General features: G+C 43.7%; 1 protein-coding gene across 1 annotated transcript in view; it reads right to left on the bottom strand.

Moving 5' to 3' along the window:
* LOC137537855 (kielin/chordin-like protein) overlaps positions 1–24,144 on the bottom strand; it is a 267,049-nt gene that overhangs the window by 197,204 nt on the left and 45,701 nt on the right. Inside the window, exons 6-8 of the mRNA XM_068259806.1 lie at positions 18,276–18,316; positions 16,336–16,464; positions 5,012–5,110 (exon numbers count right to left, since the gene is read on the bottom strand). Coding sequence (XP_068115907.1) covers positions 5,012–5,110; positions 16,336–16,464; positions 18,276–18,316 — 269 coding nt within the window. The remainder of the gene's footprint in view (positions 1–5,011; positions 5,111–16,335; positions 16,465–18,275; positions 18,317–24,144) is intronic.

Below are 24,144 nucleotides of genomic sequence, written 5' to 3'. Positions count from 1 at the left end.
TAGGAGTGCTAGGGGGGTGACAGGAGGTGATTGATGGGTGTCTCAGGGGGCGGTTAGAGGGGAAAATAGATGCAATCACTGGGGAGGTGATCGGAAGGGGGTCTGAGGGGGATCTGAGGGTTTGGCCGAGTGATCAGGAGCCCACATGGGGCAAATTAGGGCCTGATCTGATGGGTAGGTGTGCTAGGGGGTGACAGGAGGTGATTGATAGGTGTCTCAAGGTGTGATTAGAGGGGGGAAATAGATGCAAGCAATGCACTAGCGAGGTGATCAGGGCTGGGGTCTGAGGGCGTTCTGAGGTGTGGGCGGGTGATTGGGTGCCCGCAAGGGGCAGTTTAGGGTCTAATCTGATGGGTAACAGTGACAGGTGGTGATAGGGGGTGATTGATGGGTAATTAGTGGGTGTTTAGAGGAGAGAAGAGATGTAAACACTGCACTTGGGAGGTGATCTGATGTCGGATCTGCGGGCGATCTATTGGTGTGGGTGGGTGATCAGATTGCCCGCAAGGGGCAGGTTAGGGGCTGATTGATGGGTGGCAGTGACAGGGGGTGATTGATGGGTGATTGATAGGTGATTGACAGGTGATCAGTGGGTTATTACAGGAAATAACAGATGTAAATATTGCACTGGCGAATTGATAAGGGGGGGTCTGAGGGCAATCTGAGCGTGTGGGCGGGTGATTGGGTGCCCTCAAGGGGCAGATTAGGGTCTAATCTGATGGGTAACAGTGACAGGTGGTGATAGGGGGTGATTGATGGGTAATTAGTGGGTGTTTAGAGGAGAGAAGAGATGTAAACACTGCACTTGGGAGGTGATCTGATGTCGGATCTGCGGGCGATCTATTGGTGTGGGTGGGTGATCAGATTGCCCGCAAGGGGCAGGTTAGGGGCTGATTGATGGGTGGCAGTGACAGGGGGTGATTGATGGGTGGCAGTGACAGGGGGTGATTGATGGGTGATTGATAGGTGATTGACAGGTGATCAGTGGGTTATTACAGGGAATAACAGATGTAAATATTGCACTGGCGAATTGATAAGGGGGGGTCTGAGGGCAATCTGAGCGTGTGGGCGGGTGATTGGGTGCCCGCAAGGGGCAGATTAGGGTCTAATCTGATGGGTAACAGTGACAGGTGGTGATAGGGGGTGATTGATGGGTAATTAGTGGGTGTTTAGAGGAGAGAATAGATGTAAACACTGCACTTGGGAGGTGATCTGATGTCGGATCTGCGGGCGATCTATTGGTGTGGGTGGGTGATCAGATTGCCCGCAAGGGGCAGGTTAGGGGCTGATTGATGGGTAGCAGTGACAGGGGGTGATTAACGGGTGATTGACGGGTGATTGACAGGTGATTGACAGGTGATCAGGGGGGGGGGGGTCTGGGGGGGGGGGTCTGGGGGGGGGGGGTCTGGGGAGAATCTGAGGGGTGGGGGGGTGATCAGGAGGGAGTAGGGGGCAGATTAGGGACTAAAAAAAAAATAGCGTTGACAGATAGTGACAGGGAGTGATTGATGGGTGATTAGGGGGGTGACTGGGTGCAAACAGTGGTCTGGGGGGTGGGCAGGGGGGGGTCTGAGGGGTGCTGTGGGCGATCAGGGGGCAGGGGGGGGAAATCAGTGTGCTTGGGTGCAGACTAGGGTGGCTGCAGCCTGCCCTGGTGGTCCCTCGGACACTGGGACCACCAGGGCAGGAGGTAGCCAGTATAATAGGCTTTGTATACATTACAAAGCCTATTATACATACGTGCAGCGGCGATCCGGGTGCTAGTAACCCGCCGGCGCTTCCGAACGGCCAGCGGGTTACAGCGAACGGTGGGCGGAGCCAGTCCCCGGCGGCTGATCGCGTCACGAATGACGCGATCGCCGCATAGCCACTCCTGCAGCCGCCCCCGCCGATGGGCGTATTGCGGTCGTTTGGGCCCGGACTTTGCCGCCGCCCATCGGCTGGGGGCGGTCCTTAAGTGGTTAAAGTGAACCTCCAGACTAAAAATTTACTCAGCAGCACTGGAAAGGCCTGGTGTTTCTTTAACTGTTTCACAGCATCAGAACTTTTTTTCTCTTATACAAGCCTCATTTTTAGCTGCACAGAAAAAAACTGCCCGGGCATTTTTCCCCTAATGCTGTGCAAAGCATGATGAGATTTCTGATGTTGTTGTTCTCGTTCTGCTGTTTTGGTGCAATTTTTTTTTTAAATTTTGAATTTGACATTTGAAGCCTAGTGTGTGCAGCTGGGAGGGGTAATCAGGACACAGGACAGTTGGAACTGTGTCTCTTGCTTCCTGTCACCTCCTTTCAACCAAAAAGATGGCTGCCCCCATGACAAAGATGGCAGCCCCCATGAATCACAAACATTTGCCTGTTCTTTTAAAACGGGGTGGGTAAGAGATTATATTACCTATCTATTCTAATTAACATAACTAATGTAACTTAATGACAGTATGTTTGTTTAGGCTGAAGTTCCCCTTTACAGAGAAACTGTGACCAAGAATTGAACTTTATTCCAATTAGTAGCCGATACCCCCTTTTACATGAGAAATTCCTTTTTACAAACGGACCCAAGCTTCTCCCCCTGGCCGCCAGGATCCCCTTAGCTTCTTCTTCCGGGGATCCCGGGCGGCCAATCAAGACGGCCGAGCGGCAGTTTGCGGTGGTGCATATATATATATATATATATATATATATATATATATATATATATATATATATATATATATATATATATATATATATATATATATACATGTTACATAGTTACATAGTTATTTTGGTTGAATAAAGACATACGTCCATCGAGTTCGACCAGAGAACAAAGTACAACACCAGCCTGCTCCCTCACATATCCCTGTTGATCAGGAGGAAAGCGAGAAAAACCCTTACAAGGCATGGTCCAGTTAGCCCCAAAAGGGAAAAAAATTCCTTCCCGACTACAGATGGCAATCAGATAAAATCCTGGATCAACATCATTAGGCATTACCTAGTAATTGTAGCCATGGATGTCTTTCAACGCAAGGGAAGCATCTAAGCCCCCTTTAAATGCAGGTATAGAGTTTGCCATAATGACTTCCTGTGGCAATGCATTCCACATCTTAATCACTCTTACTGTAAAGAACCCTTTCCTAAAATGTATATGTGTATATATATATATATATATATATATATATGTATATATATGCATATATATATATATATATATATATATATATATATATATATATTTATATATATATATATACTATATATATATATATATATATACAGTATATGTGTATATATATATATATATATATACATATGTATGTATGTATGTATGTATGTATGTATGTGTGTATGTATGTATGTATGTATATATATATATATATATATATATATATATATATATACCCACCAACGTCTGCCTGGATTTTGACTACCCCTTGCCTGCCGACTACGCCAATGTCTGCCTGGATTTTGACTACTCTCTGCCTGCCGCCTGCACCGACCTCTGCCTGGATTTTGACTATTCTCTGTCTGCCTTATTTGTACAGTTTCACAGTTTTTTAAGTTTATTCATAAATGTAATGAATTCAACAATTTTGTGCTTCAGTCTTCTATTTATATGCAGAATGTCTACCAGGCTTTTATTCTGATATATTTTGGTGAGTTATAACTTAAAAATTGGAGGCCTAAAATTCTTGAAAAAAAATGTACCGCTCTTGATTCCAGACAGATATGTACTGCCAGGGAGGTTAAAGGGCAACTATCGAAGTTAGCTAAAATTCTAAATGCCACATATATTTCCAGTAATCACTAGCAAATAGCAATACAAGGGCTTTTATTCATCTTTTCATTTGTGTGAAAAAAATGACAAAGAAGAGTCACTGTGGGCATTACTATGGAGGACTGTGCCCAGCACATCCAGCATACAGAGGCAGACCTCACTAGCAGTAAAACAGTGAATAAAATGTGTCCAGAATGATAGAAAGCAAACATATAGCTTTAAATAGTGTGTAAATAATCATCACCTGCAGCTGTGTACCTGATCCTGTCTGTGTGTTTTAGCAAAAAAAAAATGTAGCTTTTTCTTTTTTATTAAAATAATTTAATACATCTCACTTTGGACACCTGCATGAAGTTGCAATTACATTTAACCCCACTGTTTTTCATTTTGTCCTATGTAGTGATGGTCAATTAGATGCAAATAACTTCGAGTTGATGCAAATGTATGCACATTTTATGCAAATGTATGTAGCTTGAAAAATAAACCAATCAAATCCTGCTGAGGTAAAATTTGATTGGTTCGTTATCAAGCTGCATAAATTTGCATAAACACTTGCATAGATTTGCATCAACTCGAAGTTATTTGCATTTACTTGACCATCACTTGTCCCATGCAAGGGTTTAAAGAGACTCAGAGCTGATAAAAAGAAAACGTTTTATACATACCTGGGGCTTCCTCCAGCCCCATCCTCTTTGATCGCTCCCACGCCGCAGCCCGCAGCTTCAGTACCAGATCCCGTTACTTCTGTCAGTCGGAGCCAGTCTGGTTTAAGTGAAGTGCGCTGCTTGCGTTTCTCTCCAGCGGCTGCTGGAGAGAGGGCACACTTCTCCTGCGTAGACTGGCTCTGACTGACGTAAATGACGGGACCTGGTTTCCGTAGCTTTAGACAGCAGAGGACGGCGGCGTGGGAGCCATTGAGCGGATGGAGCTGGAGTAAGCCCCAGGTATGTATAAAACTTTTTAATTTTTTCAGTTCTGGTGCACTTTAAAGGAATACTATCGTGGAAACTTGTAAAACATAAAATACATGTGTACGCACATATTTAAGAAGTGCATTTCTTCTAGATTAAAATGCTTTTCTTATTTTATCCTAAGCCTTTTAAAACCTAGCAGAAAATGAGTAATAAGTTTACTGGGTAATGTATGTTCTCCATGCAGTGGATATGTGAGCATCACAATAAATTAAATGATTTAGTATATCAGCTTCATTAAACTGTACACTCCTCCTACAGAGAAATAGCATCTAGTAGTTACATACCCCCAAAGTCACAATTGTTCCATTAGGCAACAAAAACACACATGCATTTTGACGACATTCTCCACAGCACTTTTCTGGATCAGTTATGTATTCTTCTCCCTGGAGAGTAAAAAGTAAACAAAAAAGGTTAGAAAAATAAGTTAAAAAGATTAAAGAAAGTAGACAGCTGTTTTTCAGCTGGAAAAAAAAACCCTCACAGTATGCTTGAAATTCAATTTTAGAACGTGTATTATTTATTTCCATATAGGCAAGATACCTTGAAATTTACTCGCACACAGTTGTGTGTTCCCTTACGTCAAGTACTAGCGGCTCAGTCCAACCAATACATTGATGGCTCACACTGCATCAGTGTATGTGAAAGGGAATTGTCACACTATAGGCTTGATTCACTAAACTGTGATCACTCAAATATCACACCTTATCAAAGATATCACACTTTATCAAACATATCACACCTTATCAAATTTAACACGCCTTATCAAAGTAGCATAGCGAGCGCTACAAACTTATGCCTGCTAATTGGCAATGGCACTCATCCTGCCCCGAGCCCCTGCGGGTTCGTAGCGCTCGCTATGCTACCCTGATAAGGCGTGTTAACTTTGACAAAGTGTGATATCTTTGATAATGTGTGATGTTTGAGTTATCACGGTTTAGTGAATCAAGCCCTGTCTGTGCTGCCCTTGGTAACCAGAATGGACCTTATGCATGATTTCACTTTATCGCTTAAGTTTTTCCACAAGAAAGTTTTCATCTTCTGTTTAAAATACATTTCAGCACTCTTTAATTAAAAATGTAGCATAAAGGAAGCTAAAATGTGTATGGTCAACATTATTCTGAGTATTTTCTTGCTTTCTAGTGCCTTAAAGAGCATTTTATGGCTTGGCAGAGGTGGTGTTCCACATTGCTGCTGATGTGGAGATGCTTGCGGTTGCAGAGGGACTGGGATCAGAGGAGACTGTGGCTGGCATTCCCCTGACCCTGTGCGATGGCACCACCATCTTTGCTGCTGCTGCTATTCCAGTAGTGACCAAGTGGCAGGTAAAGGGCGTACGAGAGGTATCGGCGCAGGAGACTTGGGCGCAGGATACACCCGGTATATGGCTTATCCTGCTGTTGAACAAGTTCCAGGCCGTATTAAATACTATTCCCCCTCCAGGCCGCCATGGATGGTGGGGAATGAAATAATTTGGCTTCCAGAAATTGCTGGAAGTCGAATTATTGTGTTGTAAAAGTAACTTCAGCTCCATCTTCTGACGGCGCCGAAGTTACTCCCTGTGCGCTGCTATAGCCGAGCCGTAATTCCTATTACTGCCTATGGTGGCACCGGCTGCGCCCAAGTCTCCTGCGTTGGATTAACAGTGTTCAGGTGAAGGACAGGTAGCAGCGCTGTCTGGAGTGCCTACTCCATGAGGCCATTGTGAGATGGATCCTGTCAACCACAGAGTTATCAAGTGTACGCCGTGCCGGATTTACAACTCTGGAGCCTATAGGCACAGGTTTCTGGTGCCCTTAACTCCGCCCCTCAAAACAGGCCACCCCCAAGTAAAAAATATTCTGAACTCACATCCCTGCCTCATGTCACTAACTGTCCTTATAATCTTACACTCTAATCACTGGATTCTGTTGTAAACTTGTGAGGTCAGTGATATGATGCAGGATTTAGACTGTAAACTCCTGAGGGCAGTTATTGGCATTAGGCAGGGAGCCCCCCCAATATCCCTGTCAATCTAGTGATCCCCCAGGCTTCCCTCCCTCCACCCTTATAGAGTTGTGCCTCCGTGCTGAACCACCCGCCCTACCTTCACTTCTTTTAATGCAGATGTATGAATGATAAAGGCAGCGGCACTCACCCTCAGTCCCGCTGGCAGTCATCAAGCCGTAACCCTCGCCAATGCACACACACACACACACACACACACACACACACACACACACACACACACACACACACACACACACACACACACACACACACACACACACACACACACACACACACACACACACACACACACACACACACACACACACACACACACACACACACACATACACACACACATACACACATAATTAAAGACATATGCACACGCATACTTGAACAGAGACCGACTCGTAAATGCACACTTGCTAAGGCACAATTACCCATTCTGTCTGACCTTTCTACAGAAGGGATACATATTCAATTACAGAAGAGGATGGACTTCAGATCTACTGCTCTCCCTTTTATCTGTGATGTATGTGCTCTGCTTCCCTACTTCAGATCACAGGTCCCCAAAGCTGCAGCTTCATTGTCTGCCCCTTAATAATCTGTCATCAAACACCACCCTAAGCACACATGTCCAGGATCTGCAACAGATAATGTGGCACATTAGTTGTCAAGCATAAACTATAATACCAGATTATGGAGCTTGTTGTGCATAATTTCAGCACTTGTACGCAGCAGGGAGAACCATGTCAATTGCACACGACCACTATCTTGAAAATTGCTGCAACTTGTAAAATACTACCTGTGAAGAGGTTACAACTCAATTCCCTCTTTTCATCATAAGCTATGCAGATAGATGCACAGCACATACATAGACATAACTTTTGAATCTGTACAATAGTATCACCTTACAATTGAGTATAAGAGACTAGTACTTTGGGACAGTTTTGCAAAGCCTAATTATCTGATCAATAATCCGTGACCTGCAGAGTGCAGACCACGCAGAGGCACGAACAGCATTCAAACATTTCAGCGTACAAATGGCACTCACTCCTGCTGCCTCCACTGAGAATGCACCCAACCTCCTCCTGGAACTGTCTGTTTGCTCAGCCCCGTCCAGTTTAAAGGGATACTTAAGTCTGGCCAAAAAAATGAGTTTAACTCACCTGGGGCTTCCCTCAGCCCCTGCAGCTGATCGGTGCCCTCACAGCTCCGCTCCGTTGCTCCTGGACCCGCCGGCGACGACTTCTGGTTTTGCCGTCACCGGCCGACAGGCCTAGGAATGGGAACGCAAGTGATTGTTCGCGTTCCCAGCCACAATAGCACCCCCTAGGCTACTATTGCGGCAAGAAGGTCGCAATAGTAGTATAGGGGGTGCTATTGTGGCTGGGAAGGCGAACAATCATCCGCGTTCCCATGCCTGTCGGCCAGTGACGGCGAAACCGGAAGTCGTCGCCGGCGGGTCCAGGAGCATCGGAGCGAAGCTGCAAGGGCACCGATCAGCTGCAGGGGGCTGAGGGAAGCCCCAGGTGAGTTAAACTCATTTTTTTGACCAGACTTAAGGTTCACTTTAAGTTCGATCAGCTCTCCTCTCCTCTCCTCCTCTTTCCTAGTGCCTTGCAGTCTCTACAGTCCATTGTACAGGAAGATTAGAAACCGCAGTAGAACCCAGCTTCCTGCTTCATGTCACCTAGCAGCAGCAAGGCACACACTACAGCTGGCCTGTGCATGTCATCTCTTTGATGACAGGCAGCGCCGACTTATGGCCGGGTTGGAACAAACAAATATTACTGGAAGCGCAGGTGGGGAGAGGAGGCAGATGGGCGGCCAGCAGCTAGGCATGTAGAGGTGGAAAGGCGCTGCCCCCGGCCCTGCATGGGGCAGTCTGATGTAGCAAGGGGAATGCAGCAGCTGTTGCCAGGAGGACATTCGGGGATGGAGAGCCATATTTTTCTAATTAAGGCGCCTGTAGGCTCGTGCCTACAGTGCCTTATGAGAAATCCGGCCCTGAGTGTACGGGGCACATTCACCACTACGAACTCATGCAGTGCTGGAAAAGCGGTTCTGGAAAAGTTGGAGATCCACAACTCAGGAATCCCTTACTGCAGCAGCTGCTGCTGCATACTGGTCCCCTCCTCCACAAGGCGGTATGGCAGGAGCTAGGAACACACAGCATGGGCCAACATACCATTCAGCTTGTGGATGAGCCTGTTGGTGGGAGGCAGAGCCTTGGTCAAAGAAAAGGTCTCGCAGATCATGGACTGTCGCCGCAGAATGTGGGAAGCTGTGGAATGTGTTGAGGGTGCTGTGGAGGCTACTGAGGACTGTCTGGCGACACCCGTATCAATTTTGGTGGGGAAAAGTGGAGGAAACAGTGGAGGAGTGCCTGCTGCTACCTGTTGCTGCTTCTGCTGAATGAGCAGGAGGATGGGATGGTTCAGCAGAGAAGGTACTGCTTCTCTGACTGCCCTGCTGCTGCCTGCACCTCTCAAACTCCCTCCAGTAGAGGTTCTTTGCTCCAGTTCCCAGCCTTGAAGGCATTTTAAAACAACTGTACTACTAAACTATTAACGCAGTGAATCAAATACGCTAAAACTCAACCAAATAGTTTTCTAAATACAGTACTTAAAAAAAGACAAGTAGCATTCAGGAAAAGACTAATACTTAAACAGACAGACATAGCACAGATTCAAATTCACAGGATACAAGAATCACTGAGCACAGGAAAGCAGAAAAGTTTTTTGTTTGTTTTTTAACAATAAGCAATAGCTACAAGAAAAAAACACAGGTGCAATGATAAACAGCATAATACAAACAGCAAATAGCACACAGAAGCACACAAAACCTGCCTATCAAGTGAACACTAACTAGTTAGACGAAGTAATACTACACTAAGTACACTAGTACTAACTAACTTTCTGCTGATAGCTCAAAAACAAGTCACTGACTGGACTGCTAACTGCAGTTAAACTGGAAAAACGCACTGCACAGTAAACTAGCATTCACAAAGCACTAAGCTAGTACACCAAGCTAACTCTCTAATAGTGATCATCGTAATCTGCTAATTATGATAACGCAAAATTTTGTGTCAATTTGGCAATTATGGCCATATGTATTTATGACTTGGACATTCAACTGTGACTGGTGGCGCCATGATATGACAGCCTTGACTCTTGGCTTTTGGGCATTTCCCCCCCTCCCCCCTTACTCTCACCATTCAACCCCCCAGAACCTGTATGAGCCAAACTAATTCCAGGTACAAACCCCCCACCTTTGTACTTGGCGAAATAAATGTTTCTTATTTAGTGTAATCCATTTGTAATTTCATGTAATTTTCGCATCATGTTCATGCTAGTTAATAGCAACGCCCCCATACATGCAATCATCACCAAAATTGCTGTGTAAAGGAGAAGGGTGGGAACAAGGCAACATTTTTTCAAAAAAAAAGCTTGGCGTTTTTGAAAAAAATCAATTTTAGAAATGCAAAGGAAAAATGTTTTTTAAACTAAAAAAATGAGGGTTTAACCACTTAAGCCTAACTGGACGAAAATTTTCATCCAGTTAGGCTGCACGCACTCCCGCGGGTCGCGCGCGCTCCCGCGGGCCCCCCCCGTGCGCGCCCCCGCTGCTGGCCGCTAGCCCACCGGTCAGTGAAAGGGATTATAAATCCCTTTCGCTGATCGGACCCCCCCAGAGAAAAGCCGGCAGCGTCTCTTCAGACTGAGTTCTGGTCTCCTTTCTTCTGCCTGGGAGCGAGATCAATCACTCCCAGGACTTTTTGATTGTGGCCATCTTGTGGCCAAATAGCAAATTACACCAAAAACACACAGTATTAAATAAACACATTTAAATACATTAAAAAAAAAACCCTGTTGACCTCCCACACCATAAAATACCTACATACAAGTTTAAATTAAAAAAAAAAATTACAATAATAATTAAAAAAAAAAACATAAATGAACTTTTTAAATATGCATGTCAAAGGAGTATATCAATATGATTTAATAAATTATGGGCTTCTAAATAGTGATGGACGCAAATTGAAAAAATGTACCTTTATTTCCAAATAAAATATTGTCGCCATACATTGTGATAGGGACATAATTTTAACGGTGTAATACCCGGGGCATATGGGCAAATACAATATGTGAGTTTTAATTATGGAGGCATGTATTATTTTAAAACTATAATGGCTGAAAACTGAGAAATAATGAATTTTTTCCGTTTTTTTCTTATTCTTCCTGTTAAAATGCATTTACAGTAAAGTGGCTCTTAGCAAAATGTACCACCCACAGAAAGCCTAATTGGTGGCAGAAAAAACAAGATATAGATCAATTCATTGTGATGAGTAGTGATAAAGTTATTGGCAAATGAATGGGAGGTGAAAGTTGCTCGGATGTAAAAAAAATTCAACCCTGTGGGCTTAAGTGGTTAAAAACCATGTTTCCTTTGCATTTTTAAATCGATTTACTCAAAAACTACAAGGACTTTTAGAAAAATATTTTTACCTTGTTCCTACTATTCCTTTTAAAATACATAGCAGTTTTGGTGATGATACCATGTATGGGGGCTTTGCTATTAATCGCTAAAGTTAGCACAAAATTACGCGAAATGAAATTATGGCTCCTGGTTATGTTTACAAATAAAATTAATTATGATTTTACCTGAAATTTTGCATTACAATGTTGCATCGTAACTGCAAATTATGTTGTGAAATTACAATTATGTGAAATGTGTGCTCATTACTACTCTATAACTGACCCAGAAAACAATATACAGTATATCTAAATAAAATTGTAGTAGTAAAACAATTAGCTCATAAATAACTATACTGAGTGACACACACTTACTATTGAGTGACTGTGACCAGGGGTGCTCGGATACTCTTTTTCAAAATGCGAATTGATTCGGATCTGGATACCCAGATATCCGGATCCGAATCGGATATCCGAATCCAAACTTTCCGGAATCTGAATAGAATCGGATATCCGAACCCATTATCCGGGATATCCGCCCGGATTCGGAAATCTAGATAGAAAACCGGAAGTGGCTTTTAAATTGCTTCTAAAACGTTTTTTAGGGTAAATGAGGCATGTGGCATCATGTTTTTTTTAAAGGGAAACAATAATTGATTATGTGGGGACTTAAAATCCCCCCCCCCCCCCCCCCCGGAAAAAAAAAATGGCTGTAAATTAACATCAGGACTAGGTTCCAGACAGCGGTCGTGCAGCCCACATTGTGTCCAAAGTCCAACCGCACAACTGGGACATGACAGTTTTCAGCCCAGACACCTCCAAAAAATTACGCAGCAATTGTGTTTTGGGTTAAATATAGGTGGTATCAGTGGCCTGTGGCACCCTGGCGGTGGGAGCAGCACAGGTACAGGAGCAGGACAATTCAGCAGCAGCAGGTGTAACGTGTGCAAGGAGCAAGCATGCCGGACGTGGCACGTGTATGTGGCACGTGTACGTGGCACGTGTATGTGGCATGTAGCGTTGGTGGTACCATGACCTCCTGGAATTCCAGGCTGGCCCGGGCATTCGAATCCGCTCTCATCGGGGCTTCCGGGGGACCTCAGCGGAGCGAGCCCACATTGTGTCCAAAGTCCAACCGCACAACTGGGACATGACAGTTTTCAGCCCAGACACCTCAAAAAAAATCATGCAGCAATTGTGTTTTGGGTTAACTATAGGTGGTATCAGCACAGCAGGAGTGGCCTGTGGCACCCTGGCGGTGGGAGCAGCACAGGCAGCAGGAGCAGTGCAATGCAGAAGCAGTAGGTGTAACGTGTGCCAGGAGCATGCCGGACGTGGCACGTGTATGTGGCATGTGGCACGTGGCACGTGTACGTGGCACATAGCATTGGTGGTACCACGTCTGTAAAAGAATTGTGAACCAGGCGGCTTAGTTAGTAATAGTTAATCAGGAGGAGCCAGGAGGTTGTGGTGGTGGTGGTAAAGGGTGGTAAGGCAGGAATAGTGATTCCCAGCCACTTCATGTCCACCTCTTGCCAACAACAGGGAAAGATTCGTCCAACAGGGTCTGGCGGCGGTTTTTCCTTGCACAGGAAGCGATGGAGGGATGAGAGGAGGCCACTGAGGATTGGCTGCCTGAACAGGCCTCAGTGTCGGCAGGAGTGGCAGAGGGGGTTCTGGTGCTCCGAGTATGACCACTGCCAGCTTCAGCTTGCTTCAGCTACATGATGTGGGGTACTTGTACTTTATTAAAATCGTGGTTGGACTTTAAAGCAAATCAGCATGGAGTGACAGACAGCAGAGTAGAAGACACTAGTGCACACTAACTGTCTAACTGTCACACTGACTCTGCTCAGCACTGCAGTAATCTGTAGTAAGCTAGCACAGTAGTACTACTCTATGCAGACGACACCCAACTATATCTTTCCTTCAAGCCTTGTGTGACAGACCCAACTCTAACTATAAACGCCTGCTTACGTGAACTACAGAAATGGATGAATGACACCTGGCTGAAACTAAATGCAGACAAAACTGAAGTCCTTCTGATTGGAGGGCAGAGCATGATAACAAAACAACTTAACTTGCAGTCTTCACTGGGAATAGGAGGCACGGATCTACGCAGCTCTAATCATGTGCGTAGCCTGGGAGTTCTAATTGATGGGGATTTTAACTTCAGAACTCAAATCTCTGCTGTGGTGAAATCATCCTATTTTCACCTGAAGAACATTGCAAAAATCAAGCACCTCATCCCCCCAGAAGATCTGCCAACCTTAGTCCATGCCTTCATCACATCCCGACTGGATTACTGCAATGCTCTCTACACTGGCCTTCCAAAAAAGGTCTTGTACCACCTACAGCTGATACAGAATACTGCTGCCAGACTGCTAACCAACCAACCCTGTCACTGCCACATAACGCCAGTCCTGCACTCCCTTCACTGGCTACCTATAGAATGGAGGGTCCTATTCAAGATCGGCCTACTGACATTTAAATCCCTGAATAATCTAGGCCCTGGATACATGAAAGATATGTTGCAGCTGCGTAGAAATCCCTGCATTCTCAGATCAACAGGTTCTAATAATCTAGTCATACCCAGAGTCCACTTGGAAACTTTTGGTCCCAGAGCCTTCTGTCATGCTGCCCCTACGTTTTGGAACTCCTTACCTCAACAGATCAGGACAGCTCCATCCCTGGCCGTGTTTAAATCCAGACTGAAAACCCACCTGTTCAGTTTGGCATTTGCAGAAATATAACTTTTGTTATGTGAATACTTTATCCTACTACAAATTACTGAATCTGAGAGAGCCTAAGCGCTTTGAGTCCTATGGGAGAAAAGCGCCATAGAAATGTTATTGTATTGTATTGTATTATACTCTAACAACTAACTAGCACTGCAGTAGTACTAACTACACAATAACACAGTAATCCTATTCCCTAACCTATACTGTAGCTAAGGCTAATAGCAGGCCTGCAGCTGGCCTGTGTCTGTGCACAGCACACACAGACACAGGACCTAGTAATAGCAGCTGCTGCAGGCCTGCAGCACACACTCTGACTGCCACTGAATGAACTCAAGCTAGCTACCTAATAAACAATAGAATAGTGTAGTGAAGGTGTTAATCACTGAAAAGCTTTAAGTTCATCACTGTACACAGCACTTGCTAGGCCAGCAGCACTGGAGCATGTCTCTCAGTGAGCAGTCACAAGAAAGGACGAGATTTATCATCATGGCATACCTCCTTAATATACAGGGGGGTCTGGCCAGGGTTCCCTTCTGTGATTGGTTGCTAGGGCTTAGGCTGGGAGCCCTCTGATTGGCTCAGTGACGTCATGGACGTCATCTCCTTAGTTACAGTGTCCGGATTCGGATATCCGACTGGATATCCAAATTCTGCTGTGAATCTGGATACCGCATTCCGGATTTGCCCAGCTATCCGGAATCCGAATCCGAGGTCAGATAGTGGAAAAAGTTCGGATTATCCAATTAGTTCAGATATCCGGAATCCGGATGAGCACCACTAACTGTGACTTCTACTGTTACTACTAGTACTAAGTGTCTAAAACAACAGCACACTTTATAGACTATTAACTAAGCTAACTTAGTCACAAACTAAGTCCCTTCCCAATCCCTGGACCCTAACTACTACTACTATTGCTAATGTATGAAATCCTATCTCTAAACTACCACTGACTACACACTATCACTTTTCTAAACTAGTGCAGGAAGCTAACTCTCTAACTGAATCACAAGCAAAATAATTAGTAAGCTAACACTCTAACCGAATCACAAAGTTAACAATTACAGGTACAAGTCTCAAATTAGGGAGGGGTGGGTCCAGAGCTCAGCTAATTCCTATTGGTTGCTAGGGAAATTCTGATTGGTCAAACCATCTACAAAAAATTCACCTCCGTAATGTACTCAAAGTTGTAATTATGACTCGTAACCGTTATTAGGCCCCGTTCACATCACAAATGCGGATGGCCATGCATGCGGAACGCAACGCATGCAAACGCATGCCATCCACGTTTGTGTGCGTTGCGTGGCTGATCCCATCACTGAAAAGTAAATGGGACAGCCACGCGTTTTTGCAAAAAATGCGTGCAGTATGCGTTCCTGGAACGTATGCAGTGTGAACATCAGACAGTGCACTCTATGCACTGTCTGATGTCGTGCGTGTCGGCCTCCTGCACGCGTTTCCAAAACGCGGCTGGAAACGCGTGCAGTATGAACGGGGCCTTACGGATGTTATTACGAATGCACCCAAAGTCATAATCCATATTGGCAGACATTTACAGACTATGATGTTATAGTCCGCAATTATGGCTCATAATTACGAATATCCATACATTACGAGTCATTACACCCAACACTAGTGACTAGGCCAGTATTTGTCCTGGGCTGGGAAGCTGATGCAGGGATAACACTTATAGATAAGAGTAGTATTTATTTCTCTATGATGGAGACCTCTTCTCCCCTGTTCTATAGGCCCTACATGCCCCCATTAAAGTTACACAAAATACATTCAAAGTATGTTTCAGAGGTTGTGGCCAGGTAGGCAACATCTAACACATATGGTGCAAAGGCCCATCGTTATTGGGCAGCAGTCCACTCTAAATTACTGCGAATAGTCCCTTATACCTTTGCCTTTGACCCTACAATTTATCTATTAGGTAACAGGCCAATATAAGTCACTTACCCTCTCCCAGGGCCGAATTTAAGGCAAGGCCAACTAGGCCATGGCCTAGGGCACCACAGGAGACAAAGGGGGTCTTAGAGTTAGGCATCAGGAAAGGGTTTCTAAGTTAGGCTTAATTCATTCAGGATAACATGTGTCCATATGATTTGTGTCTTTGAAAGGTGATTTAGGTCTTTTTTATTATTATTATTATTTGGACTACTTGGATTTTCTGAGAAAACAGGATTGTATCACAAACTTAAAACTTTATAGTGAATTCATCTAAAAACGTTCAAAAGTTCATCCCGATACAGACTGGCTTTGACAATATGGGACCAGACCTACAGGACATTGCTTCAGATAACTATAATTTAAATAGGTGTTTAAAATCTGGTTCAGATTAAATTTTTAGACTTCCTTTCAATGAACACTGTGTGTAAAGCTAGTAGTATTGTCTCTACTTACCACATCACATGTAGTAATGCAGACAATTGGGTTGCATTTCACTTGGTGTAGCTGTGTGGAGCTGTCAATTTCATCAGAGCATATGCATTCCTCACAGCTTCCTGGAGGAGCAGGAACTGGAGAGCCAGGCTGTATGTAAACAGTAGAAAAACTATTAAACATGAAAGATCCACAGTGACAATTGATATTCATATGTGATTCTTTTACATATTTTGATATATTTACATAAAATGCTGTTTAATAAAAAAAAAAGTATATATAATCAATAGAACATTTATTGTCTTTATTATATTTTACTGATTCATTTGATTTGGGCATTAACAAAAAATCGAGGCAGTAGAGTAGCCACATACAGAGGTATTTTAGATATGAGCAATAATACATAAAATACTACCGTACATACTCGAATACAAGTCAACCTTGTGTATAAGTCAACTCCAATACGTATATACTCGAATACAAGTCGACCTCGCGTATAAGTCGACTTCAACATTCAACCTTCTTAAGCTGGAATTTTTTTATTAACTCAAGTATAAGTCTACCCAGCAAAGTTAATGGCTGCACTTGGGGCTCAGGAGGGGCCAATGTCTGCACTGCATACAGTATTGCAGCCATTAACCCCTCCTGTCCCTTAAGTGTTATCTATAACTCCTCTAAGCCCCCAAGTGCAGCAATTATTCACTCCCCTTCCTGCAGCCCAGTATTTCTCCCCCCATCTCTTTCCTTGTTAATTGTTGTGGCCAGAACTTTCAGACCTGTGTTTTCTTGGCATTTCCTTTCCTCAAAGTATCACTTACCACTGGGTACATTGCTACAAGTGGGAATGTCACCATTAGTACACACAAAACTCACTGTGCTCAGTGTTGCCCATGACTGATGTACAAGCCGACCCCTATACTTTTATGAAGGGAAACAGACCTAAATTTCTAGACTTATACTCGAGTATATACGGTAAATACTTTGAAGGTCCACAGGGGAAAAAACAACATAATGGAAAAAAGCCAATCATTCCCAAGTCAAAATAAAATGGACCTTCAGCATATAATAATAATACAATCAAAACATAAAAAAATGTTTGCTACAGAGCTCAAGAGCTAAAAGGGTTATCATAACCAGCCAGGGACGGATCTAGACAAAGTTGCGACTGGGGCAAGGTCAGGTTTTGGCGCCTAAAGGTCAGGTTTTGGCTCCTAAACTGCCATACATTTTGCCGCCTTTTTAAGAATTCCACAAACTGCGCCTGGGGCAAGAGATCCGCCTGCCCCCCCCCCCCCCCCCCCCCAGATTCGTCCCTGCCAGGAAGGAGGACAAAACACAAAGAAAAGTTTTATCACACACGATTACTTAGGACCTTGTTTCTCCTACACCATGATCAACCACATGTGTACGTGCAAAAAAGGGCACCCTCAAATATTGCTATCTGAAATAACCACTTCTAAAATATCAGTAAATTTATAGATATTCGGCTATTTTGCAGAGCTAATTCCTATAGTAAATACCAGGAAATGTTATCAATACTTTACTACAACTTAACCTGACCCTGTTCTCATACAGAGCCCCCCTGCCTAACCCAATCCCCCCCCCCCCCCCCGCTGATGCTTAACCCTAATAACTCACCCCTGATGCCCAACCCTAACCAATCCCCCACCACTGATGCCTAACCTTAAAAGCCCTGCCCCACAAACGCCTAACCTTAAAAGACCCCCTCCCCTACACCTAACCTTAACCCTTCACTAATGCCAAACCTTAACTGACCTACTATTGCAAACATGCTGGAAAATTTGAAAAAAAAAAAAGGGGCACTGCGGGATACTAATACTAATATTTGCTATGGTAGGGAATTTGGGTGCTGGAGGCACCCAATACAATTGTGAGTACCAGGACTAAACGCAATACAAACTGTGGCTAAAGTGTATAAGAGTTTTTGTCTAAAGGCTTACCAGGTATTCTGCATTATCCGTAGCACACACTGGTTTTGGCACTGTAGAGAAATGAAATATCAGTGTTGTAAGTAACTTGTGTGCATAATCTTTTATCCTACAGGAAAAGCGTAGTTTTTTGTTAAAAAAAAAACATCTCCCACATTCACCCTTTCCTCCAATTCAGGCTAGAGTCTGTTGCACAACTTATTAATTTTCTTTTCCCTCCTCAAATCCTACTATCCTCAGTCATTCTTTCCACTGAGTACCTGTTGCACAAAGAATCCAATTCAATAGTCTACTCCTAACCTAACATATAAATCTCTCTTTTAGGAAAACCCTTCATATAGTACTGGATTACAGTGCTGCTCGGATACCTCTTTTCAAAATCCGAATTGAATTCGGATCCGGATACCCAGATATCCGGATCTGAATCGGATATCCGAATCCGAACTTTTTGGTACCCGAGTAGAATCGAATATCCGAACCCAATATCCTGGATATCCGGATAGAAAACTGTCAGTGGCCTGTAAATGGATTAACTTGCTTCCAAAACTCTCTCTCTCTCTAGGACTGAATGCCTCTGAAAGGGATTTTTGTCATCGAAGGGATTTTGGCATCTGCTCGGATATCCAAACTAACTATCCACCCGGATTTCGGATTTTCACATAGAAAGCCGAGTTTGCTCGGATAGTGCTATTCGGATTTACAAAGATATCCGAATTCCTATTCAAAGTTCGGATAGTGGAAAAAGTTCAGATTATCTGGGTAGTTCGGATACCCGAATATTGGATGAGCAGCACTGCTGGATTATCCCCAGAAACCCAAAATTGAATCTCTGCTTTGGAAGCGAACTTCTTTCAACTATTCTAGTCACCTCCTTCTACTCCCACATACAAAACTTCAAATTAACTCCTTGTTTCATGTGCAGTGGCTTGCAAAAGTATTCGGCCCCCTTGAAGTTTTCCACATTTTGTTACATTACTGCCACAAACATGAATCAATTTTATTGGAATTCCACGTGAAAGACCAATACAAAGTGGTGCACATGTGAGAAGTGGAATGAAAATCATACATGATTCCAAACATTTTTTACAAATAAATAACTGCAAAGCGGGGTGTGCGTAATTATTCAGCCCCCTGAGTCAATACTTTATAGAACCACCTTTTTCTGCAATTACAGCTGCCAGTCTTTTAGGGTATGTCTCTACCAGCTTTGCACATATAGAGACTGAAATCCTTGCCCATTCTTCTTTGCAAGACAGCTCCAGCTCAGTCAGATTAGATGGACAGCGTTTGTGAACAGTAGTTTTCATATCTTGCCACAGATTCTCGATTGGATTTAGATCTGGACTTTGACTAGGCCATTCTAACACATGGATATGTTTTGTTTTAAACCATTCCATTGCTGCCCTGGCTTTATGTTTAGGGTCGTTGTTCTGCTGGAAGGTGAACCTCCGCCCCAGTCTCAAGTCTTTTGCAGACTCCAAGAGGTTTTCTTCCAAGATTGCCCTGTATTTGGCTCCATCCATCTTCCCATCAACTCTGACCAGCTTCCCTGTCCCTGCTGAAGAGAAGCACCCCCAGAGCATGATGCTGCCACCGCCATATTTGACAGTGGGGATGGTGTATTCAGAGTGATGTGCAGTGTTAGTTTTCCGCCACACATAGCGTTTTGCATTTTGGCCCAAAAGTTCCATTTTGGTCTCATCTGACCAGAGCACCTTCTTCCACATGTTTACTGTGTCCCCCGCATGGCTTGTGGCAAACTGAAAACGGGACTTCTTATGCTTTTCTGTTAACAATGGCTTTCTTCTTGCTACTCTTCCATAAAGGCCAACTTTGTGCAGTGCACGACTAATAGTTGTCCTATGGACAGATTCCCCCACCTGAGCTTTAGATCTCTGCAGCTCGTCCAGAGTCACCATGGGCCTCTTGACTGCATTTCTGATCAGCGCTCTCCTTGTTTGGCCTGTGAGTTTAGGTGGACGGCCTTGTCTTGGTAGGTTTACAGTTGTGTCATACTCCTTCCATTTCTGAATGATAGCTTGAACAGTGCTCCGTGGGATGTTCAAGACTTTGGAAATATTTGTGTAGCCTAAGCCTGCTTTACATTTCTCAATAACTTGATCCCTGACCTGTCTGGTGTGTTCTTTGGACTTCATGGTGTTGTTGCTTCCATTATTCTCTTAGACAACATCTGAGGCTGTCACAGAGCAGCTGTATTTGTACTGACATTAGATTACACACAGGTGCACTCTAGTCATTAGCACTCATCAGGCAATGTCTATGGGCAACTGACTGCATTAAGACCAAAGGGGGCTGAATAATTATGCACACCTCACTTTGCCGTTACTGATTTGTAAAAAATGTTTGGAATGATGTATGATTTTCGTTCCACTTCTCATGTGTCCACCACTTTGAATTGGTCTTTCACGTGGAATTCCAATAAAATTGTTTCATGTTTGTGGCAGTAATGTGACAAAATGTGGAAAACTTCAAGGGGGCCGAATATTTTTTGCAAGCCACTGTATCTATTTACCACTTCCTGTCCATTCATCAAGATCTTCAAACACAGCCTCAGAACTCACTTCGTATGCTCTGCTTCTTATGCATATGCTTCGTAAAGCATATGCTCTGATCAAGGACGTTACCTAGATGTTGATACAGCCTGATCTCATTCCTATTATTTACTTGCTAGTCAGTTTGACACAGCATACTGACCTCTATGCCCTTAGACTGCCATTTTAAATCCACTCCAGGATTTTGTGTTCTTATTGAGACAGGGGCTTGGATAATAAAAAAAGATCCACAGATTTTTTTTTTTTGTGTGTTCTTCATGAGAAATGTTCTCAGGTGAGAAAAAAGGGATAATTAGTCAGCCTAAATAAGTCCTACTCTGGGAAGTAAATGTCTATGCTGGACTAACAAACAAAGGTTTCTGAACTTTGTGCTGCAAAGAGCCTCGTGATACGTTTTCTGTTGTTTCTATTTGGTGACAAATGATAAGTTTTCTCTAGAGGGGCTTTTCACACTGAAGATGTAGTTAGTAGTCCATCAAGTGGGAAGGTTTCTATGATTTTATTGTTTCCTGCTTTTCCCTGTAAATATTGTAAATAGTCTGTAAACAGTGGGCAAGAAAACATTAGTGTTAGCGAATCATAAAGACTGTCCTTATTGGTGTTCCTAAGGACCTGTGGGCCCCAGAACAATGGATATGAAGCAACTGCCAAGAACAGCCACAGAGATCAAGATAACCAGGGTAGGTTAATGGTTTGCTAATAATTAGCAATATTGAAAGAACAAATAGAGATTATCATTACTGATGGCCCTTTGTTACAATGCCTTCTATTATATAAAATACATTTGCCTGTCTCCTTTTACTTTAAAGCAGTAGGATCAGCCATACTATGCCAGGAAAAAAAACACATATATAAGTAGATAAATACTTGATCTACTTACATAACACAGGTATTATACTGTCCACGTTTTGATTTCAGTGAATGATATATAGTAAATGACGAGAATTCTGTTCCTGGTGGGGGCCATGTCTTTTGCCCACAGTTAAGGCTAACTCGTGATGTCATTTCTGCCCTTTACTTTTTTTCTTGTCTCCTCCAATCGCTGAGTCAACTCAGCCTTGCTTGTAAACACAAGTGAGTAGGGGATTAGGTTTCAGATAAGCAACTGGCAGGGAAATAAAGGGAAGAGGAGGAATAGATTATAGATAAAAAGAACCCCCAGCATGCAATTCTTTGGCACGACTACTAAAGGGCCAGTGCTCCTTAAGCATGTGATCACTCCAAATCATAACAGCAGAAAAAGTTTTAAAAGTTTTGAATGCAGGATTAGCATCTTTATCACTTGATACACTCAGACCAGTTGCTGTTGAAATTTGATTTTTATGGTGACGATACCGCTTTAAGAGAAATAACCAACTTTCCTTCTTTCTTTTCTAAAATATATGTACTCTCCCCTGCTCACAAATCTTAGACAGTCTGAAGTTTTCTTGCACCAGTGAGTTGTCAATAGGCGACCCAAAGGCTGATACTAGCCATCTGTGAATGACAGCAATGTAATTTACGCCGATAAAGCTGATCTTCCCCAGGAGTCAGGCGGTCAAAGGTAATCTACTTCTAAAGCCAATTGAAGTAGGACCAGATGATATACTGGGTGATGGTGCTACAGGATAGCTGTGCCTGTGGTCATGAAGCCTCCTATTCCCACCTGGCATGCTCCGGAAAAATGATGTAAGCCTGTAAAGCATGATGTTTCTGATGGTGCCTGTAGCTGACACATCAGTCTGCAGGTGTCGCTTATGAGCGTCTCGGGTAAAAATAACTCTAAAAATCACACTGTAAGGTCACATGGGTGTTGGTGTGGTGCTGTGTGGTCCTTATAAGTACTAGTGTGGTAAATAGCTGGTAACCTACAAGGAGCAGAGCACTTAGAAGCAGCTACACAAGCACCGGAACACACAGTAATGTCATTAAACACAAAGTTATACAGCCTATCTATATGTCCCTCTCAATCTGTAGCAGCAACCAGTAGCACCTCTCCCTACACTAACTCCAGGCAGAATGAAAATTGCCAATGGGATTTTGCCTTTATAGTGTGTGGAGTGGCCTGTGTTGTTGACATGTCTGAAAGGCTGTCTTGTCTCCCATGACTTCAGGGTGAGGGGTCAAAAATGGCTACATGGAAAAGTATAGGGATTTGATGGTGTCCCCAGATGCTCAATAGGGTATGTATGTCTGGAGATGTGCTTGGACAGCGAGTCCAGCACCTTTACCCTCTGCTTCTTTTGCAAGGCAGTGGTCATCTTCAAAGTGTGTTTGGGGTCGTTATCATGTTAGAATACTGCCCTGTGGCCCAGTTTCCAAAGGGAGGGGATCATGCTCTGCTTCAGTATGTCACAATACATGTTGCCATTTGCAGTTCCTACAATGAACTGTAGCTCCCCAGTGCCAGCAGTACGCACGCAGCCCTAATCCATGTCAATTCTCCACCATGCTTGACTGTCGGCAAGACACACTTGTCTTAGTACTTCTCACCTGGTTGCTGCCACACAGGTTTGAAACCATCTGAACCAAATATGTTTATTTTAGTCTCATAAGACCACAGGACATGGTTTCAGGATTGAATGACCTCAGTCTGCTATTTGGAGGTTTTTTTGTGCATCATCTATAGGGATGACAGCCATTGAGTGTGCAGCATGCGGTCTGATCACTGACAACTGACTCTCACCCCTTCAACCTCTGCAGCAATACTGGCAGCACTCATACTTCCATTTGCAAAAGACAATCTCTAGATATGGCACTGAGCATGGGCACTCAAACTCTTTGGTCAACTATGAAATTTCCTGTCCTGAGTGGAACCTCTCCTGTTAGACCACTGCAAGGGCTTGGCCACCATGCTGCAGCTCAGAGTTGGCAATTTGTTTATGGCATAAGCCATCTTCATGCAGAGCAACAATTTTTGTAAGATACTCAGAGAGTTCTCAGCCGTGAGGTACCATGGTCATCTTCCAGTGACCAGTATGAGAGAGTGTGAGAGCTGTAACACCAAATTTAACACACCTGCTCTCCAGTCACACCTGAGATCTTGTAACACTAGTGAGTAATATGACCCTAGGGAGGAAAAATGTTTAAATGGGCAGAATTTTGACATTCTTCACTTAGGTTGTGCTCACTTTTGTTGCGAGTGGTTTAGACATTAATGGCTGTGTTGAGTAATTTAGATGGAAAAGCAACTTTACACTGTTGTACAAGCTGTTCACTGACTACTTTACATTTTATCAACGTCTCATATCTTCAGTGTTGTTTCATTTTGTTTAGGCTCCGACAGCCTTGGATCAGAACACCAAGCTTTACATACAGTATACTGTACC

Source organism: Hyperolius riggenbachi, chromosome 11, assembly GCF_040937935.1.
Source record: "Hyperolius riggenbachi isolate aHypRig1 chromosome 11, aHypRig1.pri, whole genome shotgun sequence".
Taxonomy (NCBI): domain Eukaryota; kingdom Metazoa; phylum Chordata; class Amphibia; order Anura; family Hyperoliidae; genus Hyperolius; species Hyperolius riggenbachi.
The sequence above is the reverse complement of the archived record's forward strand: the minus strand, read 5'-3'. Positions and strand labels throughout refer to the sequence as shown.